Source organism: Quercus suber, unplaced genomic scaffold (genome assembly GCF_002906115.3).
Source record: "Quercus suber isolate HL8 unplaced genomic scaffold, Cork oak 2.0 scaffold_149, whole genome shotgun sequence".
In the NCBI taxonomy this organism is placed as follows: domain Eukaryota; kingdom Viridiplantae; phylum Streptophyta; class Magnoliopsida; order Fagales; family Fagaceae; genus Quercus; species Quercus suber.
Window position 1 is genome coordinate 1,188,609 of NW_027069610.1, and position 22,649 is coordinate 1,211,257.

Consider the following 22,649-nt stretch of genomic DNA (forward strand, 5'->3'; position numbering starts at 1 on the left):
AAAATTGTACTAGCACAACATATTTATAGGAAAAGTAGCCCTAGATAGATTAGCCCTATTACTTTGTTTGTCTTGTTAGTAAAGCTAAATAACTTAGTTTATAAGTTTAGGAATTCAATTAGAGGCTTGTCACCTTATTGGTCTATCATCCCTAAAACACAAGATGACAAATTTTGGAGATGAGAAAGAGAATGGTGTGTTTTTCCAAAAGATTATATGTTTTGAAATACGTAGAGTAAGCTGAAAAAGCCATTTCTATGTTAATAGTAAAGCCTAAACACCTTACAATCTTTCTAAAATGCTATCTAGCAAGAAAACGGATGCGCTAAGGTGAAAAGGCTTTCTAAAGCTCAATTCGTTGCTTTGTTCTATAGTAAGTACCATGTGAGAAAAAATGGACACAACATTAGCGAGAGTAAGACTCGAGTTTGGTGTGTTCATGAGGTTGAAGAAGAATGAGACATGCACTATAGCATACAATTGTCCATAATGAGACTTGATGTCAAGGACTCAAGACAAAGAAAATAATACAATTTGTTGATTTTCGGTAAAGACTACAGTTAAGGAAGTCGCTCCCCATAATGATTCAAGAACATTGGTTGAGACGAGTAGAGCACGAATATAATTAAGTCGATATTTGCGTTCGTCTCGAGCATTTTACTGGGATGTAGGACAAAAACAGTGATGACCATTTAAGAGACTGATGAAATCAAGTTGTTCATATTCCATGGCATTCTTAAAATTCAAGATTTTAATTGTTTTGGAAAACTGAGTAGCAATCCTTTTTATAAAATTAAGATAAATATCAATCACATCAAATCTATGTTTAGTGATATATAAAGCTAAGAATAACGAGAATAATCATCGGCGAAAATTACAAAATATCCAGAGCCTCCCATAGTGGGGTCATGAAGTTTAAGGAAAAGTCATTTGTGCAGTGGTGCATTCAGAATGAGTAATAGTCGTAGTAGACCCATTAGCAATGTGAACATGAAGAATATGAAAGGCGACGAATTTACGAGAAAAAAAAGAGATGGATTAATATTAAAAGTCACATGATTATAGCTTGAGCCACGGCGAATTGCCTGATGTGGTCAAAAGCGAACAAAAAATGGATATTATGGTGGGATGAAACCTAGTTGAAGAGTGCCTCCAAATCAGTTGCAGTGAATATAATATATGTAATCCGTGTCTGAAATAGACCTAAGTGATAGTGGACGTGCCAAAGGATCGACGTAATTGGGTTAGTTGATGTGGCAGCTGCAGAGTGGTAGGAATTAACATGTGTCAACTTTTGTTCCTCAAAAAAAAAAAAAAACATATGTCAACTTTTAATAATTTTGAATAAAATTTCCCTTTTTGTGTTAGTTTAACGACAACAAATAAAAAAAGTATCACAAGCAGAGTAAAAGTTTGATCAAATGATGGTGTATATCTGATAGTGACATAATTGATCATAGTCAGAGGCACGTAGGACAGTTTTGGCATAGTATGTGTGTTTGTGTGTGGCATTAATATTATTGGAAAATATCATAATAGAAAATGACAAAGAAATAAAATAGGCAAGGAGTAATAAAAAAAATAATATGGATTATTTTAAAAGATTCTGATGTGGCTCAAAAGAACTCAAAATGATGCATTTTAATTAAAACTATGTCATTTTGAGTTGAGGCCATTAAAAGACACATTAGCACCAGACATGCAGGTAAGAAATCGAATCAAAATACTCTGTAATGTTAAGAGTTCATAATCAAAATTTAAATTTTTGTGGACAAAATCAAAATGACCCCAAATATTAATGATGTAAATTGTAATTTAAGCATTTTTTTTTTTAAAAAAAAGGGTAAATTCTACTAACATACCTTGAGGTTTAGGTTAATGCCAACAAAGTTAAGACTTTTCAAAACTAGCCAATTTAGTACCAAAACAATTAGTTATTTTTATCAACCATTTTAGAGATTAAGTTGGCTTTAAGCACCAAATTAGTTAGTTTTAAAAAATCCTGGACCTGGTTAGTATATTAGCCCAAACCTCAGGATATATTAATGAAATTTACCCAAAAAAAAAAAAAAAAAAAAAGAAGAAGATGAAAGGGGCTATTAAGTACTACAATTACACATAATTTAAAGTTTTATCAGTAAAATATCAGAATAAGAGGATAAACTGAAAATATATATAACTGAAATTTAAATGAAGAAATAACTTTAAATGCAAAAATATGACTAAATATTACTTGAAATGTCTTTAAATACAAGCTTGAAATAACTAAAATAACTAGAAACACTTACAAGTGCAAGGTAACGAGGAGACTTGAATTGAATGCTTAATCAGAAAATAAAATATTATTTTCCTAAGAAAATTGGGTAATGGAATGAAGTATCAATGCCGTCAATTCGATGCAAAAATAGGCGAAAATTTGACCACACTGTACACACCGAGATGTGGAGTGGAGGGGAAATGTACTTGGGTATTTCATGTATTTGGCATATGCATACATGTAGACCTTATATTAATTGAGATAATTATTCTGTTAAAAAAAAAAATTGAGATAATTATTATATTGGTTCAGTGTTGGATTTTAATAGATTCCCCTCCAGTCCACGCATGGGTGCATACGGTGCCTCAATTTCTTTAGCGGTATCTCTCGGCACCCTTGTTCAGTGGCTGGTTTGGTGAGCCATTTAGACACGGCTACCTCCACATAGTTCCACATTGCTCTGAAATGTCAATCATATTTGTTCAATTATTCAACATAGATGGCTAATTAGTGCCGGTCCAACCGGCTTATTATGACACATTTTTTTGTTACATGAATATGAACCACAAGTTTAGCTTTCTGGAAATCTCCAACAGCATCCCCCGGAGCTTGTTTTTCCATCATTGTACTTAATATTTAGGCGAAAAGCACATTTTCGTCCCTACATTTTCACGCGATTTCTATTTTGGTCCCTAAATTTTTTTTTTTACCGCTTTTAGTCCCTATCCTGGAAAACGCGTTTCGTTTTTGTCCCTGCCGTTACATTAGAAACGGAAATTGCACAGGTGGCAAACGGAAGATGACGTGGCCATTAAAATAATAATAAAAAATATTATTTGACATTAAAAAATGCCACGTTAGCACCTAAATTAAAAAAAATTAATTTATTAATTTTAACTAAAGAAAAAAAAATTAAAAACTAAAAAAAAATTAAAAACAGAAAATGAGAAAACAACAAACCAAATTTACATACTTTTCTTTTCGTTAATTTTTTGGAAGAACATGTTCATGTTCTTTGTGATCTTTCCCAGAACATGATTTTACATGTTCTTTGGAAGAACTTGTTTTATTTTCTTTTCTTTGTCTTTCTTGTATTTTCTTTACAACCAAACACACTAAAATTCAAAACACAAACTCAGATTTAAGAACACAAACCCAGAAATTAAAAAAAAAAAAACCCAACCAAACCCTTCACTCTATCCATCACTCTCTCTCTCTCTCTCACACACACACACAGAGCTTCTGAAAATGGCTTCCAGTTCCTTTGTCTTTCTCACTGCCACATTTCTTATCCTGTGCACCCTCACCAAAGCCACGAAACCAGGCCGCCGAGACTTGATTGATGAGGACGATGACGAGATGAGGTGGCCGAGGAGTCGTTTCGTGGTCGGGATGGCGTCGTTGCTCCATACCCAGACACCCATGGCCAGAGACTCCAAGCTCCATGGCCGAAGAAGCCGAGACTCCATAGGCCCATGGCCGAAGACTCCAAGCTCTACCTCTCATGACCACGAGCCGCCGAGACTCGATTGATTAGGACGATGACGAGATGAGGTGGTCGAGGAGTCGTTTCGTGGTCGGGGATGGCGTCGTTGCTCCATACCCAGAGACCCATGGCCGGAGACAGCAAGCTCCAAACCCAGATCTGCTCCTAACCCAGATTTGCTTCTGATAAGAACATAAAAAAGGAAAGAAAAAAAAAAACCATTTAGATCTGGGTTGGTGTTTGTGTACAATTGATTTTTGTGGAAGAATTTGTGTACAAATTTTGGAATATTTTGGGTTTCTATTCTTTTGTTCTTGGGATTGAATGTTCTGGGTTTGTTGTTCTTGGTTGGGTTTTTTTTTTTTTTTTTAATTTCTGGGTTTGTGTTCTTAAATCTGAGTTTGTGTTTTGAATTTTAGTGTGTTTGGTTGTAAAGAAAATACAAGAAAGACAAAGAAAAGAAAATAAAACAAGTTCTTCCAAAGAACATGTAAACTGTTTTTAATTTTTTTTTCTTTAGTTAAAATTAATAAATTAATTTTTTTTAATTTAGGTGCTGATGTGGCATTTTTTTAATGTCAAATAATATTTTTTATTATTATTTTAATGGCCACGTCATCTTCCGTTTGCCACCTGTGCAATTTCCGTTTCTAATGTAACGGCAGGGACAAAAACGAGACGCGTTTTCCAGGATAGGGACTAAAAGCGGTAAAAAAAAAATTTGGGGACCAAAATAGAAATCGGGTGAAAATGTAGGGACGAAAATGTGCTTTTCGCCTAATATTTAATATGTGAACAAGCCCAATTCCTGCCTGCACCATAGCTTACCAAAAAGAGAATCAAAGATTGTCTTTCATGGCAACCACAGCACCAAAATTTATCTTCAATTTATTATGTTTTCTACTCATCTTAGACCCATCTTCTCCCCAGCAGACAAACACATTAGTGCAACGACAGGAGCTCAAAGATGGTGGTGAATTAGTTTCTGCTGATGGAAGCTTTAGATTAGGATTCTTCAACCTTACACCTAACAATTACTACTTAGGTATATGGTACAGTGGTGACCGCCTCTCGGATGTAGTGTGGGTTGCCAATCCAGACGCTCCAATCTTTGGCAAATCTTCAAGTCTTACTATTGATGACTATGGGAGCTTGAAAATTTCATACGGTGACGAGGGTTATTCTATTTCACTATATTCAACTCAAGGAGCTAGTAACACTAGTGCTGTTCTACATGATACCGGTAATTTTGTACTACAAGAACTGAATTCAGATGGAACTGTGAAGCAGGATTTGTGGCAAAGCTTTGATTATCCCACTGACACACTTCTACCAGGGATGAAACTGGGAGTCAACAAATTAACTGGACATAATTGGACTTTAAGATCATGGAGAAGTGTTGTGGTACCTGACTTTGGGTCCTTTTCCTTTGGCATGAACAACGACCCTAAACCAGCAAATGAATTTGTCATCTTGTGGCACGGGGAAGCCTATTGGACTGGTGGGTTTTCGAACGAAAAGGGTTACCAGTCGTGGCCAACAAATGGTTTCATTTTACCAGATCAAAGATGTGCCTACTACTCCTTTGTGAAGATAACGAATGAGAATGAAACATACTTCAATTACTCAACGAGACGCGGCGCAACATTCCCATCGCCGTCCACTCTTTCTCCTGCTTCAAATGAAGGATGTGTGAAGCAAACACTTCCGGAATGCAGGAGACATGATTACACATTTATTGAAAATTCAGCTTACATAGTGGACGGCGATGTGTTCGAGTTTAATGAGAGTGACAACCTGACCCGTGTGGATTGTCAGAACAGATGCTTGAACAATTGTTCTTGTGTGGCCTATTCGTCTTCAAAGCAGGATGACATTGGCTGTAAGATTTAGACCAGGGTCCCAAGTATTGAAATGTCCCAGAATGCTCCAACAATATACTTCCTTGAATACAAAGGTAAGACTACTTCATGCTGAACTTCACACATTTATTGCATATAATGCTTGTATTAGATGTGCATAAGAACATATAGGCATGGTTTTGATCCGTAGGTTTGATAATCTAGCTGCTTCCTGAAGACCTTGTTAGAAAATTATAGGGTTATTTTGTTGAGGACATGGTAAAAATAGATTAAAGTCCGTTGTATTGATTCCTTAAGATGTTGAATAATTGCCATAAGCTTTATCTTAAGAGGTTTGTGAATCATCCAAATTGTGAAATAAACTAGAACAGACAGATGAAAACAGAGAACCTTTAAGCTCAAACCTTAGTCTTAGAGTTGTATTTAAGTATATTGTTACTGTACATAATCATTACACTGTACAACTTGATTCCTTCAATCTAAGAATATGATTTTTATCATTAACACAATATACTTCAAGGGATGGACTTCCTTATATGCAATAAGTTGATAAGAAAAAAACTGGGTATTGCTTTTGCTAGTCAACCTATACAAAAATCATGGAGAAGATTGTGGTTTTTCTCTAACACTGCCCCTGCAATCTTGTTGGATGCTACCAGACCATAATAAGCTTGGTTTTTCAAATTTTGAAAGTGCAAAGTGGATAGGTCCTTCGGTGCACATGTACCTATTATCCAATTCTTTGGCAACTACACTTATCACAAACACAGTGGTAATCACCTCCCAAGTATTTAGTTATAGAATGGAATACAGGACTGGAGGTAAGAGCAATGGAGTTGATATTGTCACACCAAACAATAGAAGAAAGAGCAATCATAAGGTCTTTGAATAAGGAGTTTAACCAAGAAATTTCGATTTTAGTGTGAGCTACGGGATGGTATTCGGCTTTGGCAGTTGAGTGCTATACCATTGCTAATTTGCACCACTCCAATGAACGATGGTGGGTTGGTGCACAAATTTTAATGCATGATTAACCATGCAAGCCAAATCAGGTCGAGTGAGAGACAAATATTGAAGAGAACTGAACACATGTTGGTATTTGATAAGATCAATGAGAGGATCACCATCAGTTACAGCCACATTCTTACGTGTGATGGCGGCAAAGAGTACTGTTTGGCATTAACCATTTTAGTGTATTGAAAAAGATCAACAACATATTTGGCTAGCCCATTTCCTTGCAGTATAAACTAGAGTTTTAGTTTGCTAGGACAGGCCCTTTTTTTATTAGGAAACCTATGAAAAGTGAACCAGATATACCCTGCTTCAGAAGCTGGATATGGTATTACAATACTACAACCTCTGCTCCTGAACTACCAAGCGCTAAGCTTAAGCATACCTACAAAAATAAACTTTTAGAAATAGCTCCAGATGGTGTTCTTTCTAGTCCCTTTGCAACTGATGATGAAACTCATTTTGCGGTATAGGGAGGTCCTGTTACCTCAGGTGGGTACCGGGGAGGTCTTCATCAGAGCAGTAATGCTAGAGGTTGCTAGAACTTTCCCTACAAGATGTTTGGATTGAGTAAGGTATAGCTGATGAGGAGGTGCAAGGATGGGGAACTAGGCATTGGGTTTGAAGGGACAATAGCTGTTTGAGTGTGTGCAATGGTCGCTAGAGGTGGTATAATCACTGAAGGAGCCAATGCTAGCAGCATTTGTGATGTGGCCTTGCAGTACTTGGAAGGAAGCGTCATTTCAGACAACATGATGCGATAAATATCCAGATGATTTAAATAAAACCCCAAAAAGATGCATTGTTTTGATCGAAATTGAAGCTAATTAATGTTATAGTGATGAAGACGTGAAAAATACTGAACCTCTAAGCTCAAAGCCTTAGTCTTAGAGCTGTACATTGTTACTAAATATAGTCATTTACTGTAAAACTGAATCCCTTCAATCAAGGAATATGATTTCTACCGTTAACACAACTGCTCTAAGTGATTGACTTCCTTATATGTTTTAAGTTACATAAAACAAAGGATGTAGTCGATGATAGTCAAATTAAAAAAAATTCAGGGGGAATATATAAAAATTCAGGGGGAATATATCTAACAATCTGTAGCTTCTTCCAATTAAGAGACCTATTGTTCTACGTTTAAAACAATAGTAAAACATAAATAATTCCAATCCGCTAACGCTAATAATATTACTGACATCTAATTTTGTTCGAACTCCCAGGAACACAATTCTTCTCACAGGAAAACTGAATTAGTGTTAAAAAGGTTGAAGATATCTTTGGCTTAAATTGTGAACAAAGAATCTTAGTCCTAGCTGGAAAAGAAAAATACAAAGACTAGAATCCCAAAAGATTTGAAGCCCCTATAGGTCAAAGCCGAAGATGAATTTTGTCAGTCTTATTTTGATTTATAAAGCACAATCGATCCTTGCATCTTAAAGCATAGTAAATGATTATAAAAAGTGACTGTTAGGTCCATATTTTTAGGTTGGTAAACTATGAAGAATTGTAACAACTTAGAACCTAGTTTGTCCAGTTAATTGGTATGGCTCAGTTATTTGATCAAGACAAATCAAGGTTTGAATAGTTGAAGACTCAAGAATGTAAAAATTGGACTGTTGTTGCACTGGACGTCAATAGGTCCAAAATCACTTGACCAGTCGAACTGCACATCTGAACTGATTAAGATCGGTGTAGATTGGTTTTTTAACAGTTCTTCTTAGTCGTTGGATCTAGGATATCTAGCATCTCAAGTACACAATATTAGCAAGTCTTAGAGCACGTTTTTACACACATGAGACAATAGTGTATTTGTACTCAAATTTGGAAATTTCCAAATTCTCTTAAAAGCATCAACCGGAGACCTATTTGCATAGTAAATATCCAGTGATTAAGTAAATTTGTTGCATCTAGTTTACAATCATAGTTACTGGCACAAATTTTTGAAAGTAGATCTCGGAGTCACGCACTAGAAGTTCATGTGCAACAAGTCAGGATAAAGGAGTTTGTGGATATCAGAGTTATGTGTGGTTACTTCTGTAAGTACTACATAAGGTAGTATTAGATTAAAAGATAAATCTTTTTTATAAACTTCTATTCTATTCTAGTAGATTTGTTGCCTTGAGGATTGACTGTTAAATCCTTCTAGGTTTTTATAATGAAAAGGTTTGTTTCATTAGTTTTCTTGTGTCATCATTTTGGAGTCTTTATGTGATCCATGCATGTGTGATGTTATTTAGTTCAAAACTAAAACATAATTAATTTAATTAATTACTTGTCTGAGAATTAGTTAATATCGTGACTACTGGAGCCTAAAACCTTAACAAAAAGAGGGGAAAAAAAAATACTGTTACTAGTAGAACAGTAAACTTTGTTTGTCAATGCAGCAAAGCCAAACAGGTGGTGGATATGGCTCATTGTGGCAGTAGGGGGAATCATTATCATCTTGTTGTGCTCCTTATATTATGCAAAACAGAAAAAGCACAAAGTGGAAGGTAATCAATGCTCTTGCTAAATATTTTGTTAGACTTACTGATGATCAAGCATAATTTGTTTTTTTTAAAAAATTAACACTTTGCATGTGTGTGAATTAGGAGAGAGAGAAAGGAAACAAAAGATGCTCATACAAGAACTTGCAGGGAATGCAATACCTTCCACCGTAGATGACGAAGGGAAGAAACAAAACAACGATGGGAAAAATAGCCATGAGTTGCATGTCCTTAGCTTTGAAAGCATTTATGTTGCTACTAGTAATTTCTCAACAGAAAATAAGTTAGGAGAGGGTGGTTTTGGTCCAGTTTATAAGGTAAGTTCTTGACACCTCTCTATCTATTTCTCCCCAATAATACTATCTATATTGTGATGCCTCAATTTGATTGATTGTGCAATATATGTGAGTGTGTGATGAGTCTTACACCGAATATATACTGGGTTGAACTAGGTTTTATTAACAACTACAAGAAACTTCAGTTGTAACTATTCTTTTTGAGGTATAGCATAGATGTGACTAGCATTTTTCCTTGGGTCGTTACACATATAATATATTTTTATAATTTTTTCTATAACTTGTAGAAATGACAATTTCTAATCCGCACAACATCACTTTACCGAGGTCATCACTTACATTATTTTTATTGACACCAATCACAACCTACTATCTCAACAAATTATAAAAAAAACTTGATGATATTTGTTATTTTTAGACTTACTGATTTCTTATGATAAAAATTTGATTCTATGACTTATCCTAACCTAATTCGCTCTCTATATTTTTTGTTTTTGGGACATAAATGTTAACTTATGACAAAGCCTAGTTAATCGATTCAATAAGTTGGCACTTGAGTGAGCCCACACACTAAGTAGTATCTTGCAAGAAAGTTGATTAATGTAAATACATACTGAATTAGATAATGTGAATAAAATTATACTAACGCGATAACTTTCAGGGAAAATTACCTAATGGACAAGAAATCGCAATAAAGAGACTTTCAAAAAGTTCTAGACAAGGATTGGTAGAATTTAAGAATGAAGCTATTCTCATTGCGAAACTTCAACACACTAATCTAGTAAGGCTTTTAGGCTTTTGCATTCAAGAAGAAGAAAAAATGCTAATCTATGAGTACATGCCCAACAAAAGCTTGGACATCTTTCTATTTGGTAAGACATATGTCCATTACTAGGAAAATTTGGTTATGTGATGATATATATTCTTTTTTATATTATGTAGATTCAATCAATGCTTATCATTTTCTTGCTACTGTTTTCTACAATGAGTCAGATCCAACTAAAAAGTACAAATTAAATTGGAAAACACGCTTCAATATCATTGAAGGCATTGCTCAAGGACTTGTTTATCTCCACAAATATTCAAGACTAAGAGTAATTCACCGAGACTTAAAAGCAAGCAACATTTTGCTTGATGAAGAGATGAATCCAAAAATATCTGATTTTGGCATGGCTAGGATCTTTGGATCGAAAGGATCAGAAGAAAACACAAATAGAGTTGTTGGAACATAGTAAGTATTCATTGCATTTCATGTAAGCACAATTTAATTCTATTTGTGAGTTTTTATGTGTGTGTGTATATGCATGTGCTTGTTCATACACTAAAGTTCGTTGGTTAATTATTATTTCAGCGGTTATATGTCCCCTGAGTATGCCATGAATGGTGTTGTTTCAATAAAAACTGATGTATTCAGCTTTGGAGTCCTCCTATTGGAAATCGTTAGTGGCAAAAAAAAATAATAATCGCCATTATTCTGATTCTCCACTCAACCTCATAGTATATGTAAGTTTGACATTTAAGCTTTCTTAACTTGTATATGGAATTTTGAACTTAATAGTTAATAATCTTTGTATAATTGGATTTGTAACAGGCATGGCAATTATGGAATGAAGGTAAGGATTTTGAGCTAGTAGACCCAACAATACAAGATGGGTCATATTGTCCATATGAAGTATCAAGATGCATCCATGTTGGTCTCTTATGTGTACAATGTTAGAAGTATTGGTTAAATGATTAAATTTACCATATCCCAACAGCTTAAGCTTTTGGGATATGGTAAATTTAATCATTTAACCAATACTTCTAACACTCCCCCTCACGTGTGAGCCGAAACTACCTTTTAATATGGTATCAGAGCATGTGATCCTGAGTTCGATCCTTGTCTCCTCCACTCTACCTCCCATTTAAATTCCCACGTGTTGGGCCTCACCTATTAAAAGGTAGTTTCGGCTCACACGTGAGGGGGAGTGTTAGAAGTATTGGTTAAATGATTAAATTTACCATATCCCAACAGCTTAAGCTTTTGGGACAATCGGTAGTTTAACATACAAGACCAAGCAGCAGATAGACCCACTATGTTGGATGTTGTCTCAATGCTTTCAAATGAAACTCTTCAGCTATCTCCTCCAAAACAACCTGCATTTTTCATTAACACGTCTGGGGAAGAGAGAGAGATTTCTAAAAATAAGCCAGAAAATTGTTCCATAAATAATGTCACAATTTCTGTGATGGAAGCTAGATGAATACTAAAATAGCTCTTCTATGGGCACTACGAATTCTTACAATATTTTTATAATAAGTTGAGGTGTTAGCTTACTGTAGATGATAAAAGGAAAAAAGGAAAAAAAAAAAAAAAAAAAAAAAAAAAAAAAAAAAAAAACAGACCAAGNATATAGTTTATTATACATGCTTGTGTGAGGGTGGCTATACCGGAATTTGACTAGACAAGATGTATCCATATTTTTAATGGTTTTATTAGGAGTTTTGATAAGGGCTAACACGTCTATACTTTATCACAATTATTTTTCTTCATGTTGTAAATATAAGCAATGAGAAGAATCATTGATGCTATTGTGAGAGTGAACTGACTTAATTTTTGTCTAATTATTCTGTGCATAATGAAATTGCAGCGTTGAAAAAGAGTTGCAGTATCTTATATCTCAAATAGGAATTGTGCATAACTCGAAGCATTCATGCACGGTGGATGAATTATGTTAGTTATCAATATTCTGGGATGGCTTCCCATTATTACCTCTCGAACTTTCTTCTAGCACAGTCGCAATGCTTCCATTATTGCTACTGAAGCTTGAAGGAAAAAACATTGATGTTCAAAAAAAGCCAAAATCAATATACAAATCGGGTTTGGGTGATACCCTTGCCCAGTTGCCCAAATCTGCGGGACTCAGGCGTCATAGAAAAAACTCACCTCCATATCCTTTGATGGGGTGGGTAAAGCCCATTCCATTTGGGCGCAAAATTCTCCACATAATTCATGTTGGGTCTGAATCTAGTCTTGTGTAAATTAAGAAAATCATATAATAATTTTAATCAATCACTAAAAACATTATCACAAAATATCAATCAAACACAAAAACACAAAAATTTACTTTTAAGACCATTTCTCTTTGGAAAGAGAAACTGTGGGACAAAATCCATAATCCAAATAAATATCCACTATAATAAAATTAATTATAGATCTTCAATCCCTTTGAATACAATAACTTTCTGTGATTGTAAGACTCAAAAACTTCTCCTTGGAGAAAACTCCAAATTTATCTACCCTTGTGCATGTTTCACTACTAAAGAAAAATTTCCTTACTTTTTGTGGTCTCCAAACCTCCTTAGGCTATAATACCGCGTGAAGGATTTGGGCCCAATTTATTTATTTGTGGGCTTTCTTGCAATCCTACAAGTAGAGCTCCAAGCTTCACCTAGATGGTCTAAGCTGTATCCGTCACCCACCTAGTTTACTCACACTCCCTTCCCCTTTGTGTATATATCCCCCTTTCCTTACGCCTAGCCCTTTTTCCCAGTGTTTCCCAGTGTTTTTCCCATGATTTTCAATGAACCCTTTTTGTTTGCTTTCTCATCCTTTTTATAGTCTCTCATTAGTGGGGCACTCATCATTATCATTTCACCACTTCACACGCATTTTCACTTTCTCTAGAATCCCAAGGAATCATCATGCCTTCTGAGAATTCTCTTAGAACTTGTTTCAAATGCCAAATAGTGTTCGGTAGCGAGTTTCTCAAAGGCATTAACAGTGCTTGGTTATGGACCTGAATTTGACTGTCCCCTCGTTAGCTTCCCCTTGGCTTATTAGTTAGTATTGGGCCCAACCTGGCTTGAACACAATAGGATTCTCCCGAATGCTAATCCTTAGAATCCTGCATACCGATCCTATCCCCACAGTGTTGGGCCTTGGTCACACGGGCCATTCTTGGTCACTTGGGCCCAAGCCCCTACACTTTTCTTTGCACTCTCACACACAGAGTGCACCTTGTTGTCAATATCATCTCCTTAATTTGTGTGCTTTAAAATACCTTTGTAAAGAAATCCCAAACTTTATTGTGTCTCTCCTTGTGCTACATTCCAAGTGAAAATTTTCTTGTATTATCTCTTGGTTTCTATTATTCTTTCCCTTATCCCATAGTGAGGGTATTTTGCCCAAATCTTTAAATTATTTGTAGCATTTTCTATTTATAAGACTTTAATTCTTTTTCCTTGATGGATAATGAATTAGGGAAGTTAATACCGCAAAGGTATTGGCTGTACTAGCGAAATATTTCATACTAGTAATCCTCTAAAATTTATCAACCGGGGGGGGGGGGGGGGAACTAGGCTGTATTGCTCTGTACATGGCATATTTCAGATATTCCATCTAGTATTGGCGTTTCGACTGATACAATAAAAAAAATGGAAAAAAAAATTTTAAATTTTTTTATATAAAAAAATGTTATTTAGGCTAATATATTGATAAATGTACTTAGACTAATATTTAGACTTGTAAAATATGTGGATTTTAAATTCAATATTGATAAACATAAAAATTAATATATATATATATATATAGGGTATTTCCAAAATGGTATATCGGTATCAACCAGTATCGATATATTTTGTTCCGTTGACCAAACTGAAACAGCTTTCGATACAATTTGACTCCCTTGGAATGAAGACGATCTTTAACAAGGAATATTCTTTTCTTCCACTCCAATAAATAGCTTTTTTTTTTTTTTTTTACACTTTCATGTAAAGGAATTTGAGGCAATTTCCAAACAATTCTTGTCTTACATCAATCATATATATATTCAACATTGGCGGCTGACAAGTTTAGGATTAGGATTCTTCAACCTTACAACTTACAAGTAAAAATTTCCAACTTAGAATATGGTACGATTGTGACCGGCTCACGAATGTAGCATGGGTTGCCAACCAGACGCTCCAATGTTTGGCAACTCTATAAGTCCTACTATTGATGGTTATGGGAGCTTGAAAATTTCAAACAGCAAATAGAGGGTCATAAATCTAAATAATGACGTTTCCGGGTCATGTTGCACAAGTTTATTATTCTTTTAATGAAAAAATAAGTTACACAGAGTAATTTTAAGAATTACTATACCATCTAACAACTTTTTATTGAATTAATATTTTAAAAGTCTCATTGTTGGATTACATTTTTTTTATGACCAACTTTTATATCAATCAGATATTATTTACTATTAAATTTATAAAATCATATTTTATTCATAATTTTAATAAAAAAAGCTAGAAGTTTAAACATTTTAAAGATAAGATAGTTTTTATCCTTGATCATCTTAAAATTTTGTAAGCATTGAAGATTTAGAAAGAAAATATAATTCAATGGTGAATTTGTAACCATTTGCTTTTAATAAAAAAAATTGTTTAATATTACTTAAAGTTACATCAAGTATAATTTCAATCTATTGTTGACTCATTTTCTTATATTTAAACATTAATTGAATAAATTTCTGTTCTTTTTTTTTTTTTTTTTTGAGAAACAAACACACACACACACACAAGGGAGAGGGAAAGGGGTTCTAACACAAAGGCACACCACAACTCCACTCAAATTTTTTTTGTACTTTTACTCTTTTGGGATTGAAACATGAATGTATTTTACTAGTAATTATAACATGTACTAGGTAAACTAATACAATACAAGTTCACTTAACCATAAAAGTATCTAAAAGTCGCAACGCATAAATAAAAGCAAATTTAGGATCCGTTTGGATACAGCTAAAAACTGAAAACTGAAAACTGAAAACACTGTAGCAAAATAATTTTAAATATGTAAATAGTACCGTGAGACCCATTTTTAATGAAAATTTTGCTGAAAAGTGGTATTTGTGAGTTTGTAAATAGTGCACGGATGCACTGTTCATGGACAAAAAGTCAACAAGTGCAGTGTAGGCGTTACTCCCTCACATGCCTGAAACAAAAAAAAAAAAAAAAAAAAAAAATACACGCATTGAAAACAAAATGTAGATGCAAAACGTTGAATCCAAACGAGCACTTAATATATTACTCAATGAATTAGACAAAAAAAAAGAGTCTATAATTAAACTAAAAAAGAAATAGAAAAAACCATCCATAAGTTTAAGCAACCAAAGGGCGACTCAATCAATTTTGGGCAACAAGGCCTTTTCTTATATTTAAATAATATATTTATTTATTTTCATTTAGTATCTATTTTTCTTGATTTTTGAAATGCAAAATTATTAAACTTTTTGTATTCAAGTTCCACTAAAGTTTTGTTTTTGTTTTTTTTTTTTATTGATAACATGACTAATCTACTTAATCTTTTTTTTTTTTTTTTTTTTTTTTTTTCTGGTTATAACCAATCCTAATGAGTATTTTTATTTTTTTATGAACGAGAACAGGGCTTTACGTGTGTGATCGTTGACTTTGCTCATTTAAACTCGTTATTGTTGGCATGGGGCACCCTTGGACACGGTAGAGCTATCCGCGTCATAGCACAACGTTTTCTCTTGAACTTGCAAGTGTGATCAAGTTTGAGACTCTTACCAACGCACCATGCCCCTAGGGAGATAAATAATATTTTTATTAATTTTAATTTTGAAAAACTTATTTATGAAATGCAACTATAACAATTACTTATACCCAAAATATACAAATTACATATCCTACTTAGAATAAAAAGGACCAATTCTATCTTATTATTATTTTTTAGTTTTTCAAATCAACCGGTATAAATAGAAAGTTGAAACTAATTAAATTTTTTTAAGAGAAATACTAATTAATTTGTTTTTTAAAAAATGTAAGGAAGTAACAAAAGTGGATTGATGTACCGCATCAATCCACGTGATAATAGGTGCAAAGGAGTAAACCAGTGAATGTGTGTGGAGAAGATGATAAGTTTTGTTCAAAATGATGCGATGTGAGAATATGTATAGAGGTGTAAACGTGGGATATAGTGAGACTTAATCTTCTCTCTTCACGTTTTAATTAAAAAAAAAAAAAAAAAGCTTTTCTGTTTTGGATAAAATGGGGGTCTTTTTAGTACACAATGCATTATATTGGAAAATAAAGAGGGCCTAATTGTTTTTTTTTTTTTTTTTTTGGGTGAAGCAAGCCTTAATTAAAATGTTAAGACAAATAAATATAGAAATATTTAGTTAATACAAGGGGCCTTAGGCAATGACTTAAGTTTCCTGAATGGTTGAGCTATCCTAGCATTTCGATTTTATATTTATCAAAAGTTGTTTTTCTTTTTTTTAACAATTAAGATATTAAATACTAATAAGAAAACCAAAGAGAAAATTAAATAAAACGTAAATTGCAAATTAGACCCCTAAAATTTTTGGGTGTTTGGATTTTACGCCCTGAAATTTTTGAATTAAAATTTTTCCCTTTAAATTTTAGAGATGTTTGGATTTTACTTCCTAATATTTTGAAGTGTTTAGATTTGATACAAGTTTCATAATTTAGAAGTGTAAAATCTAAACACTCCCAAATTTTAAAGGGTGCAAGTGAACTCAAAGAGTATATATATAAAATTTTATATAAAGAATTAAAGAATCATAAGGCAAAATTTTATTCATTATCCACAAAAAGAATGCCAAATTTTATTTTTAAAAAAATAAAAATTCGAAGAGATAAGTACACGTAGTCCCACGATTACTCTTTACATAAAAAAATTAATAAAAAAAAATCTTTGGTCCTCTGCAACCCCACTTCCCCATCTTAATTTGTTAAAAATTAGTGTATATTAGCTATTACACACAAACTGATTTATAGAGTTTTACACACTTCATCAAAACAAAAGCAATTGAAATAGTAACTTAAAGTTGAAAGTTGGGTTTATTAAACACAAACTATTTCCCATAATTTTAATGTTTCCTTCAAAAAAAATTAAGTTTTTTAAATAGGACCAACAATTTAGAACAGAGGTAGAAAAAAACTTTTGTCAAAATTTTTCGGACCTAAATTTATTGATCGGTTAAAATTTGAGGGCCCTCTCAAGCGCATGAGACAGCCTAGCAGTAGTTGAACCCGACCAATCCTTTAATAAGTTGAAAAGATCAAAGAATAGGCGGCGACTATGACCTTATCATAATTTATTAGAAGAATATGAACCACGTAAGTACCATTCGCAATTAAAGCCTTCCAAACCGTCTCTTTAATTACCGTCATTGTGTACTCAGTGGACAAACACATTTCTGCCCCCATAGCTAATTACCAAAAAGAATCAGTGGCTGTCTTTCATGGCAAGCATAGCACGAAAATTCATCTCCAATTTTTTATGTCTGCTACTCTTCCTGGGTTTATCTTCTTCTCAGCAGCCAAATACATTAGTGCAACGACAGGAGCTCAAAGATGGAGATGAATTAGTTTCAGCTAATGGAAAGTTTAGATTAGGATTCTTCAACCTTACAAGTAACAATTCCTACTTAGGAATATGGTACGATGGCGACTCCCTCACGAATGTAGTGTGGGTTGCCAATCCAAATGCTCCACTGTTTGGCAATTCTGTGAGTCTTATTATTGATGACTATGGGAGTTTGAAAATTTCATACAGCAAAATGGGTCCTTCTATTCCACTAAATACAGGACAAGAAGCCAGTAATTGTAGTGCTGTTCTACTTGATACTGGTAACTTTGTACTTCATGAACTGAATTCAGATGGAACTGTGAAGAGGGATTTGTGGCAAAGCTTTGATTATCCCACTGATACACTTCTGCCAGGAATGAAATTGGGATTCAACAGAAAAAGTGAACAAGCTTGGTCTCTAAAATCATGGAGAAGTGATGTGGTACCTGACACAGGGTCCTTTACTTTTGGCATGAACAAGGACTCTAAACCTGGAAATGAATTCGATGTCATGTGGCGCGAGGACAAGTATTGGACTGGTGGGTTTTCGCAAGAAGAGGGTTACCAGCACAAGCCAATAAATGGTTTCACTTTACAAGATCAAAGAGGTTCCTTTTACGCCTTTTCAAAGATATCGAATGAGAATGAAACATACTTCAGCTATTCAGCTAATGAAGACATCAAAACTTTCCCACGGTTAAGGATAGATTACTTGGGAAAGCTTTATTTAGGTGAAAGGTTGCTTGTTCAATGCAATACTTCCTCCCCTGCTTCAAATGAAGGATGTGTGAAGCAAGAGCTTCCGGAGTGCAGGAGCCCAGATATTACATTTGCTGAACGTTCAGGTTACTTTGTCGATACCGATGGATTCGAGTTTCATGCGGATGACAACCTGACCCATATGGATTGTCAGGACAAATGCTTGAAAGTTTGTTCTTGTGTTGCCTTTGCACCATCAATGACGGATGGCACCGGTTGTAAGATTTGGACCACGGTGCCAAATTTTCAGATGTCTGAAAATGCATCTAAAGTGTACTTCCTTGTATATAAAGGTAAGACTACTTTGTGCTGAATTTATTACATATATTGCTTATAATTGATGTAGAACATGTGCTAAGAACATACGATTTATGCATGACTCTGATGTGTAGGTTTGATAATCTAGATGGTTACTAAAGACCTTTGTAGAAAACGGATAAAATCAACTCTATTGAGTTTTTAACTAGTAGATCAATTGCCGTAAGTTTTATCTCGAGAGGCTTGAGAATTATCCATATTTGCGGAATAAATTAAAACAAAAGGTATCGTAATATAATAACAACCATAGAGTCCGAGTCCAAGTCCTAGCTTTAAAAAAAAAAAAAAAAATACAAAGGGAAGAGAATCTCAGAAGATTTAGAGGCTCAATATGTCAACGCTTATTAAGAGAACTTATATGACATGTCGTTTTGTGAATTTAAATACAAACGGCAGGTAGCATAGGAATAATCTTATAGTGGAGTCATGTAGGTTGTTATAGCCGTTGCTAGTTTGTTATTATTTTCCGTCCAACTCTGTTATTAACTTACTAGCTATATAAACAAACAGAGCTTGTAATTCACTTTAAGCTAAATGCAATATATTCATTCAATCTTAATGAAGCACAAACAGTACGTGCATCCTAATGCATGGTAAATGATTAGAAGAAGAAAAACAAACAAAAATACTATTGTTAGTAGAATGGTAAAAATTTGTTTGTCAATGCAGCAAAGTTGTCTGTCAATGCAGCAAAGCCAAATAGGTGGTGGATATGGCTCATTGTGGCAGTAGGAGGAGTCATTATCATCTTGTTCTTCTCCTTATGCTATGCAAAAATAAATAAAAAACGCGTAGCGGAAGGTAATCAATGCTCTCGCTATAGATTTTGTTAGATATATTGCTGATGATCAAGTAGTAACAAACTTCAATTAATACTTTGCATTTATGTTAATTAGGGGAGAGGAAAAGGAAACAAAATATGCTCATACAAGAACTCGGAGGTAATGCAATACCTTCCACCGTACATGACAACGTGAACAATCAAAACAAGGATGGGCAAACTAGCCATGAGTTGCATGTCTTTAGCTTTGAAAGCATTACAATTGCTACAAGTAATTTCTCAACCGAAAATAAATTAGGAGAGGGTGGTTTTGGACCAGTTTATAAGGTAAGGCCTGTCAATTCTCTATCCATTTCTTTACAACATTACTAAAAAGTATAAATATAACAAATTTTACTATTTGGTGAGGTGATAGATTTTGATTACCGCAACATCATTTTTATTATGGGAGTCTTCATCAACATTATTTTTATTGTACAACAATCACAACCGGCCATTTTGCAATTGTGACACATCTTGTAAACTTTGTTGTACTTTTATACTTGTGGATTTCTTTATGATAACCATTTGAATCTAAAACCTAACTTAACCTAATTCTCTCTCCTTTTCTTTTTGTTTTTGGTATAAAATTTGAACTTAAGTCTTAGTCTAGTTAATCCAATTAATCCAATCAATGAATTAGCACTTTGAGTAAGCCCAAGGGATAACTAGAAACTTTCTAGAAAGTTAAAAAATGAAAGTACATCTTGAATTAAGATAATGAGAGTAAGATATGACTAATGTGATATACTTTCAGGGAAAATTACCCGATGGACGAGAAATAGCAATAAAGAGACTTTCAAAAAGTTCTGGACAAGGATTGTTAGAATTCAAGAATGAAGTTATTCTCATTGCCAAACTCCAACACACTAATCTCGTAAGGCTTTTAGGATTTTGCATTCAAGAAGAAGAAAATATGCTAATCTATGAGTACATGCCCAACAAAAGCTTAGACATCTTCCTATTTGGTAAGACATATGTCCATTACTAGGAAAATTCGGTTATGTGATGATATATATTCCTTTTTATATTATATAGACTCAATCAATACTTATCACTTTCTTGCTTTTTTTTTTTTTTTGGTTGGTAAAATGAGCCAGATCCTACTAAAAAGTACATATTAAATTGGAAAACACGCTTCAATATTATTGAAGGCATTGCTCAAGGACTTGTTTATCTCCACAAATATTCAAGACTAAGAATTGTTCACCGAGACTTAAAAGCTAGCAACATTTTGCTTGATGAAGAGATGAATCCAAAAATATCTGATTTTGGGTTAGCTAGAATATTTGGATTGAAAGAATCAGAAGAAAATACAAATAGAGTTGTTGGAACATAGTAAGTATTCATTGCATTCCAAGCAAGTACAATCTAATTAACTCTATTTGTAAGAATGTATGTGCTTGTTTATACACTAAAGTTCATTGGTTAAGTGTTATTTCAGTGGTTATATGTCCCCAGAGTATGCCATGAATGGTGTTGTTTCAATAAAAACTGACGTATTCAGCTTTGGAGTTCTATTATTAGAAATTGTGAGTGGCAAGAAAAATAACAGTCGTTATCATTCTGATCATCCACTCAACCTTATAGAATATGTAAGTTTTTCATTTGACCTTTCTTGATTTGTATACATGGAGTTTTGAATGTAATAGTTAATAATGTTTGTATAACTGGACTTGTATCAGGCATGGAAATTATGGAATGAAGGTAAGGATTTGGAGCTAATTGACCCAACAATATTAGATGACTCATGTAGTCTATATGAAGTATCAAGATGCATTCATGTTGGTCTCTTATGCGTGCAAGACCAAGCAACAGATAGACCGACCATGCTGAATGTTGTTTCTATGCTTTCAAATGAAACTCTTCAACTATCTCCTCCAAAGCAACCTGTTTTTTTTATTAACACATTTGTGGAAGAGATTCCTGTTTCTGAAATTAAGCCAGGAAGCTGTTCCGTAAATAATGTCACGGTTTCTGTGATGAAACCTAGATAAATACTAGAATATAGTATGTATATATATGCCATCTCAACCAAAAAAAAAGAAAAGTATGTATATATATGCCTATGTGATAACTAATAAGGGCTATTCTCGATTATGATTAGTCAAGATGTATCCCTGTTTTTAATGATTTTATTAGAAGTATTGATAATTGCAAATATATATATATATATATATTCTTGATCACAATTATCTTTCTTCTTGTTATAAGCAATGAGAAGAATCATTGATTCACATGAGACTTATAGCCTCTTTGGATAGATGGGGAGTAGAGGGGAGTAGAATAGAGGGAGGAAGAGTAAGTTAAATTACCTTATTTAGATGTTTTTTAAGGGAGGAGGGGTAGGAATTTGGAGGGGTTCTAACTACTTCTAACCTCTCATTTTCAATTCCCCCAAATTAGAGAGATTTGGAGGGAGAGTAGAGTATAGAAATATTTGACCAAATGAATTACAAAATTTACCCTTACAGTATTAACAAAATTACAAACTATGAAGATAGGCTAATTATTCCCCTTTCCCTTACTTAATTTTAAAAATATCCAAATAAAGTGAAAGATAACCATTCCCCTCTATTCTTCTCCCCACTACTCTCCTCCCCTCTACTCTCCTCTCCCTCCAAACTTCCAAAAATAACATTAACTGATTTAATTTTTAGCCAAATTGTTCTAGCTCAGTTGTGATAGGTAAAACTAACCATCTGGGTTCAACCACTTGTTTCAATTGATTGAACTTACCTTAAAGTTAATTAACTAGACATATTTGATACAATAAATGCTATAATACAACAAACTCTACCTTCGATAGCATCTCTTCTCTTCCATTTGGTGAATTTTTTTCCCCTTCTTTGGGGAACCTATTATACACATGCCATTTCATGCTTTGCATTATAACTCGAGCCCCCCTATTCCTAATGACGACCCTTATATCACAATTTGTAAAGCACGTGCTACTCATTTAATGTGTCTTGATACATAAAAAATAAAATAA

The 22,649-nt window shown here is 33.8% G+C and overlaps 1 protein-coding gene and 1 pseudogene across 1 annotated transcript; both read left to right on the top strand.

Moving 5' to 3' along the window:
* The first annotated feature begins 4,543 nt into the window (after positions 1 to 4,543).
* On the top strand, positions 4,544 to 11,647 carry LOC112006405 (G-type lectin S-receptor-like serine/threonine-protein kinase CES101; annotated as a pseudogene).
* A 5,969-nt stretch (positions 11,648 to 17,616) lies between these two features.
* On the top strand, positions 17,617 to 21,738 carry LOC112006430 (G-type lectin S-receptor-like serine/threonine-protein kinase CES101). The gene is made up of 7 exons (XM_024038694.2): positions 17,617 to 18,812; positions 19,507 to 19,638; positions 19,734 to 19,945; positions 20,415 to 20,625; positions 20,758 to 20,995; positions 21,102 to 21,252; positions 21,343 to 21,738. The coding sequence occupies exons 1-7, from the start codon at positions 17,654 to 17,656 to the stop codon at positions 21,652 to 21,654; spliced, it is 2,415 nt and encodes an 804-aa protein (XP_023894462.1). The 5' UTR covers positions 17,617 to 17,653; the 3' UTR covers positions 21,655 to 21,738.
* The last annotated feature ends 911 nt before the right edge of the window (positions 21,739 to 22,649 follow it).